The 7,694-nt window shown below is 37.7% G+C and overlaps 1 protein-coding gene across 2 annotated transcripts in view; it reads right to left on the bottom strand.

The window, feature by feature from the left end:
- Positions 1-5,457: 5,457 nt before the first annotated feature.
- The window catches only part of RGS17 (regulator of G-protein signaling 17), an 8,353-nt gene continuing 6,116 nt past the window's right edge, over positions 5,458-7,694 (bottom strand). For both annotated transcript variants that reach the window (XM_010153672.1, XM_010153666.1), the window contains one exon: positions 5,458-6,227. In XM_010153672.1, the coding sequence (XP_010151974.1) occupies positions 6,039-6,227 (189 nt within the window). In that variant the 3' untranslated portion in view covers positions 5,458-6,038. The remainder of the gene's footprint in view (positions 6,228-7,694) is intronic.

The following is a 7,694-nucleotide window of genomic DNA, read 5'->3' as shown; positions in this document are numbered from 1 at the left end:
TGAGGCTTTGAGCAACCTGGTCTAGTGGAAGGTGTCCCTGCCCATGGCAGGGGGGTTGGAGCTAGATGGTCTTCACGGTCCCCTCCAACCCTAACCATTCTGTGATTCTAGAATTCATTCTGTTTTCAAAGCTGAAAATACTGGTGGAAGGGTACCTCCACAGTGTAAGAAGGGGCAAAAATAAGCATTTAGAGGGAAAGGAATGCATTGGCAGAAGAAGAAAGAAGGGACAATTGAATGAGCCTTTATGACAGAGACTTAAAGACTACCCGTTACAAACTGCAGAACCGAATACAGTGTCTTACGTCAAAGTTTTGAGCTGGAACGCAGTGAAGATGCCTTAGTAAATGTGATATGATGGATGTTGTGGGATGATCTTGGCAAATCCCCTATGGTATGCAGGCAGGGTGGCAAAGTAACCTTGTTTTAGATAGCATCATCAATGAGATTCTTGTTGAAACTCAAAACGGTTTAAAGAATATGCTTTATTATAAAAATGTTCCACTATCCATAAAACTATTAGCAGTATTTTATATTACAATCATTGGAGGAGTCAAAGTCAGGTCTTTGCTGTTCTTCTGTCCTTGATTGTGTCTAAACAGAGCTAGGTTATCATACTTTACAACTAAGTGACACTGATGGAATAACAGTAACTTCCAAATGATACATTAGTAATGTGTTATTTTTGTGTGTGTAATATCAAAACGAAAAGTAATGCTTGCACACCTAAGTAGTTTGCGTAGTCGCAAATAGAAACTTGGAAGCTTTGTTCTGTTGTGGAAATCCAAAGGCAATATGCTCAACAGAAGAATTTGTAATTCACAATATTAAACATAAAAATGAATGGCTGAATAAAAACATTTTGCTATGATTGCAAGTGCACCTCTTGGAATAAGGTTTGTTGGCAAAATACACTGTAGCAATAACCTACAAGCAGAATCACCCTCAAGGAGCTTTGTGGAGAACGTACAGTCTGTGTGGCTAGTCTGGCGCTGATAAACAGCCTGGGCCGTGGCTTATGGAATCTCACCCACTGAAAGCATCCCTTGCACTCGCTCCTGCCTGCCTGTGAAGCCTTCTTTCAGAAGGGTACAGGAATAATGATCGAATTTATGCATTTAATAGGCCAAATATTTTGGTGTTCTGTAACAATGGAAGAGTCTTAACAGCTGTGTGAATACTGCTTGTGAGAGAAGGACACAGAACTCAGGCAATTTAGAGTAAGGGGGATTTAATGTAAAGCTTTTGAGAAGGAAAAAAGGCAATGTGAGTCCATGAATGATGGTCAGCCTTTGAATCACCTGAATCCTATCCCTGTTTTAAATTGGAAAGATTGTTTTCCACAGAGCGAGTTTATGGATAAAGGAAAGGGCAAAATGTGTCTTTTGGTACAACGCTAAAGTGATATGCAGACAATGTTTATGTCAGGTCTTTTTCCAGGTGATTTTGGCACCGTTGTTGCCTTGTTCTGTCATCCCACAGACATCACTTCTACAGCTGGCTGAAGCATTTAGGACCTATATGGATGGCGCTGATGTTTTGTCACTGCAAACGTACTCAGGCTAGAGGTGAACAGGATTGGACCTTTGTCACTGCAGCCATGTCCCAGGATGTACTATAGTGCTAGTCTTGGGCTTCTCCAAAAATAACAGCATCGTGGGCTGAGATAAATCCTATTTTGAAGCTGGTAGGTAGACATGGTTCAGATCAACTTGGAACAGACATTGCAGCTGTCTGTCTACATGCAACATAAATTTTTTGCTGTTGTTGGCTGGGTGAACGCCACCAGGAGCAGACTCACAGACATTGCAGAGGTGTGAGCTTTACTCCTTGTGGCGCAGAGTGTCTCTGAAGTTAGACTTTCTTGTATCAGCTTTGGTTGCTTTTGAATTGGCATTGTGAAATCCTTACGCTAAACAGTTTTTCTGTATGCGCTTATGGCATACAGAAGCTGCCCATCTCAGAGTGGGCTCACGCAGTCAGTCCAGCAAGCTGCTCTCACTGAAAGAGTCTCCCACCTCTTTTAGATACTGGTTCCACGGGCAGATGCTCCTTGTGATGGAATTTGCTGCCTGGGGGAGCAAGTTTGGCATCAGGTGACAGCTTAAACCCTGTCTGTTTAAGGCAGAATTTTAGACCTGGTTTAGACCCCAGCCTAGCAGACACTTCACCATGCATTTAATTTAAAATAGAGCTATTACTAGCTTAAGTCTGGTTTGTGTCCACTCTGTGTTGTCCTGCTAACAGATTATGTGGACTCCACAGGAGCTCAGGCGAGCAATGGACGAGCTGTGGAGCTGGAAGTGCTATGGCCATGCTTCCACGGCACCCTGCTGCCTGGACTTGGCTGGCTTACATGCAGCCCAGCCACCTGTGCCACTGACCCACCTTTTCTCCATCATACCTTCAGTCTCCTTCACACTCTATATGCCTTCAGTCTAAATACTCTCGATGTAGTCTGTGGTTTTGTTTTATCCTTGGTATCCAAAACTACTTTCAGCTCATTTATTCAAAAGTTGACTGTAAACAGCTAAGTTGCACACACACATAATACAATATATATTGAATGTCTTTGAAACCTAAAGGTCTTAGGAGTGTACCCAAGTGCTCTGCTTATTTGTGACTATTCAGCATTAATGCTTGATTTGTCAGACAAGGTTAAACACTGGGCAAAAATGACAAAAAAAATAACTCTCTGTAGTGTACTTGCTATAGACATTCTCATGAAAAACTGAAATACAAGTTAAATACATACTTATTTTATTCCAGACTATAGAATAAGTGTATGTAGGCAGTTTTTCAAAGTGTATTGTACACTGCATGCACAATAAATCAGTTTAATAGCTCAACTGTTTTACAATTTGTGTTCAAAAAACTGTATGATAGGCAATGAGATCATGTTATGGCATGATTTGTTGTCCATTTGGACCATATCTACTTTGAAATAAAAAAATTTGGGAAACCCGAACTGATAGATGAAATGTATGTTAATCATTTTAATATGAGCATTTGCTCCAAGAAAGAAACTCCATGTGTTATGTTCAGTTTTTAAATCCCTCCAAACAGAGCATTTAAGACAAGAAATTTTGAACGTGATTTCATTGCAGTATTACACTGAAGATTGGTGTAACGTTTTTCAAAATGATGTAACAGTTCCCAAGTACAGATTTTAGAATCTTATGCTAGAAATCAAGATAATATTTTAGGGCCTGCACATTTAGCTTCAAAACTGTCCTTGGACGGATGACTTGTCTGTGTTGACAAGAACTTCTACCTGTGTGAAATATCTTATAAAGATAGCTTATGACTAGCAGGTCACCATCAAATAGTAACATTAAGAATATTCAAGTCTACATTTGTAAAGACTTATGCATGCAGTTTTGTCTCTTACACATTGTTTAGATGTGTGGACTAAACATATTGTGCCTCAAAACACCAACAAACTTGAAATTACACTGTGTAAATATATACATATATGATGCTTTATATGTTTAGTACCGCAGTAATTATAGCTGTAATCAGATGATACTAGACATATGTAGGACCATAAGTTCCAATTAAGAAAAAAAGCCAGAAAAGGTTATTTTTTTCTAACAGTATTTCACAGTAGAAGGAGGCAGTCTTTTCTCAACAAACTTCCCCCCCTCTCAGGATTTGTAAACATCGTAGGTATTATTCTATCAGTATAATAATTGAATATTTTATTCATAATGGTAAGTAGCTAACCAACATGAATAAAGTTGTCGTAACACAATAACACTTTCAGACAAAACAGGTATTTATTAAAAGAAACATTTATAAATATTTTGTCTTGCATTTTAAACTACATTTTCATAAATAACAATATTTAAAAGTGCTGAATATGGTAGGATAGTCAGCAACGCCACTGTAAACAGATTTGTTTTCCACTTTGCAGATTTTTTTTAGATCCCATTTTGTCAAACACTACAACAGTTAAAATATTTGCATAGGGAATAGAGAATAGCCCTTTTAATCATCTCCTGAATTCTATATAAATTACAAAACCAAATGAGTTTAAGAAAGAGTTCGTTAAATTGTTCGTATATATATCCAAAAAAAGCACACAGGTTTCAAGTAAAAAGAATGATTAAAAAATTCCCCAGACTCGCTTTTTGAAGCATGTTCAATAAATTAAAAAAATGAGAGGTAGTAAAACAAAGGAAAAAAATAAGCCCCCAAAGATAAACTAAGACCTGCATCCTACCAGTTCCTGTATAGCAGCACAACCCACCTCGGCAGCAACGGCTCCAGGGAGAGCCGGCACCGGAGGCTGCCTGCAAGGAGTAACTGGATGGTTGGAGCCAAGTGTGTTGGGGCTAGATTCCACTCAAGGACACAACTGCCAGACCTTCCAGTCCCACTGAAAGCAACGGGTATGCCATGTTTAGTCCTAGGTAAGTGAGAAGAACCTTGCTTCTAAAGTCTTAGTATAAGACCAGAGTTGTCAGTATTAAATATATATATACACATACATACATATATATATATTTAACAAGTATTCAAAGCCATTTCTCGGTATATCTTCAGCAGTTTGTGAGGGATGCTAATGTTCATTTTGCCTGTATATGCTAGGTATGAAGATGGGGATTTTTAAGTTCTGAGTCACTGTCTCTTTAAACATCAAAATGCATCCTAAAATTGGACTTTTTAATGATAAAAAGGCCAAGCAAACACTTATTAAAAAGACCACGGCAGCCAAGCGATGGGACCGTGCTGCCTTAGCTCTGATTAAGGGCTCAGTACAGGATTCTTTACCCAGGAAAGACACCTGATGCATTTCCATAGGCATTTTGCTTGGGTAAGGACCGTAGGTTTAGGAGCCCTTGAAGTTTGGTTTAATATTACTCTCCAAACCCCTTGTTTCAAGGAGTTATTCAAAATCAATGAGGCTAAAAGCTAAGTCTTTTTTAACCCATCACCTCCTAAAACATTACTTTGTTTAAAAACATTTTTTACTGGTTTTAGCTTTCAAAAAAAAAAATCTTACAGGACAGATGCAATTCATCAAAATGTTCTAAAATTCTCTAAAATGCTACATGTAGGCAATCTTTTATTAAATTTCTTTATTCAAAAAACTAAATTATCAAGCTATTTTGTTTTTTGTTTTTGTCTTTTTTTTTTTTTTTTGCTGAAGTACATAACATTATACAACAGTGTTAGAACTGGATAGCCAGTCTTTAATAAATCAATTACAGTATCTGACATCTGAAATGTACATTGAAAATCTTTGTTCTTTTAACAATTAAACAATATCAGCGCATAGACTGTGTCACCCAGATATGGATCCCTTTAAGAGGTTTGTGCTTTTTTTTCCTTCCTTTTTTTTTTGACACTGCAAACTCTTGTAATGAAAATGCCACAGTTTTGGCAGTGAACAACCAGAGGAATCCTCCGCTTGGTTTATTTTAAATAAACAGTGATAAATAGCTCTTTTTTTCTGTACAGAAATATTGGCTTCAAAAAGTCAGTGTATTGTACTCAGTAGAGCATGTTGAGTAATGCTACACCTTAAAAATTGGCTTTTTTCAGTTAGTGATGTTAAAAAATGCAAGCCTCTTTCTGGTTTGCTGCAATTGTTTCTATGTACCATAAGACTGTATTGCACAAAAAAAGTTCTTAAATACAGATATAATTTATGTTATTGGATTAAATATTGCAACAACTAAGTGGTAAGTGAAAGCAGTTTTACCTTGCACATGCAGTGTGAGGATACACAAGGAGACTGTTCATAAAACTACAAATACATCATTGCAATCTTGACTGCAGTAGGGTGAAAGGAGTGTGAAACAAATGTATTTTGGCAAATCCATTGTTCCCCTCCCACGCCATCTTGAGCAAGGAGGACCTTGGTAAAAATGTAGACAGAGACCATAATATGTATTTGTTTTCTTCACAGTAGCCTGAGTAGTGCTAAACTGTAGTTCTCCAGGAACCCAGCTCCAGATGTTATTAAACTACTTTTCTTCCACCCCACCCACCCAAAAAAAAAGTCAAGTTATTTTGTTTGAAAATTAAAACTAAGTTTCAGAAGTAGAGCCTGTAAGACTTTCAACAAGAGACTTATAAATCTGAGAGTTCAAAAACCTTGGAAAAGAGTCTCTGTGCATTAGGGTGTATATCTGAAGTTGGGCATCTTCATACATGTGAGGGCTGGGATCCAACAAGTTTCTGTTGATCACTTCTCTCACCCGGGAATCAAGACTAACCTGAAGAAGATGAGAACAGAACAATATTAAACAGCAATATTGAAAAAGCAGTTATACCTATCTTTATTTCTCAGAGCTCCACTGAACATGCTGAATTTATCAGTTTACTTAAGTAATGCTCTGTGCTTCTTTCAGAGCCACCACACCACACAATTACATACTGAGACCATCAACTCTGTTTCAATTTTGACTTAGTCTCTGCATCCATCTTAAGGTCTGTAAGATGAAATGTAGCTGTATAATAGAATAAATAGAGTGCAACTAAGTCAAGCTCTGCAGTAACTTCGATTTCACAAAATATTTTATCTTTAAAAAAAAGGTATTTATGTACATGTTTAAAATTATTTCTCTTAAATGAATGTTGAATGACACTTATTCAGAGAGCTGAGATTTTTGTTGTTGGTGGTTGTTTGTTTGTTTTTTGTGTGTGTGTGGGTTTTTTTCCCCCTCCCGGCCATTTGTGGTTAAATCTTTAGAAGTTTTCTATTCAGTATCTGGCTAACCTTCAGATTATTTTCCCATTTTCACTCAAAATTAGCAAGAGTTTTTTATAATTTTTATTCTGTTCATGTCCCCATTAATATTAACTGTTTCAGATTTGTTCTTCCTCTCAAGATTATTTAACATCTGGTAATTTATACTTTCAGGATATATGTCCATATTGAAGTTTTTATCAAGTTTCAATTTTAGCTCCTTGTTTTCCTTCCATTTGTAAAGAACTTCTGTGCCTAGGCAGAAAAGGGCATATTATGCTTGGGATGAATGCACAACTGATTTTAGAATATTATTTAGAAACTTGAATGAACATTCAGGTTACCCACAAAATGCTCTTAAAACCAGTAAAATTAATGTTTTCTGGATTAAGCAAAATGGCAGTAGCAGGAAAGCCCATTGGGGACAGCCAGTATTTACTCAGCTAAGAAGAAAAAGGCTAAAGCACTCAGTAGAGAATTACCAGGCACAGATTGGTTAAGCTACTGTGATTTACACCAGGTTACAATCTGACCCTACTACTCTGCAACCATATAAATAGATATTCATGTTGTCTGAAGGATTGAGTTCAACCCTGGAAAGCTCCACCTACCAAGATACCTTGATATGTGAAGGATGTGAATGCAGATGAAAACTCAGAATGTGTGGATGTGTGAGCTTGTGGTCAAGTCTTTGAAATACAGTGGTATGGTACTGAGGAGTAAATATACATTTTCATTATATCTTCAGTACCAACTGTAGAATTTAGCATTATTGGTTTATTGGCATACTGGAGTGTGTTACTGCCACAGCAAGCTCCTTCTCCTCCAATATCGATATCGACCGGCTGGAGCGAGTCCAGGTGAGGCCATGAAGATAACCAGAGGGATGGAGCACCTCTGCTATGGGGACAGGCCGAGAGAGTTGGGCTTGTTCAGCCTGGAGAAGAGAAGGGTCCAGGGAGACCTTATTGCACCTTCCAGTACCTGAAGGGGC

Source organism: Eurypyga helias, unplaced genomic scaffold (assembly GCF_000690775.1).
Source record: "Eurypyga helias isolate BGI_N326 unplaced genomic scaffold, ASM69077v1 scaffold18860, whole genome shotgun sequence".
Classification (NCBI taxonomy): Eukaryota; Metazoa; Chordata; class Aves; order Eurypygiformes; family Eurypygidae; genus Eurypyga; species Eurypyga helias.
Note: the sequence above shows the minus strand (reverse complement) of the source record. Positions and strands in the feature narration are given on the sequence as shown.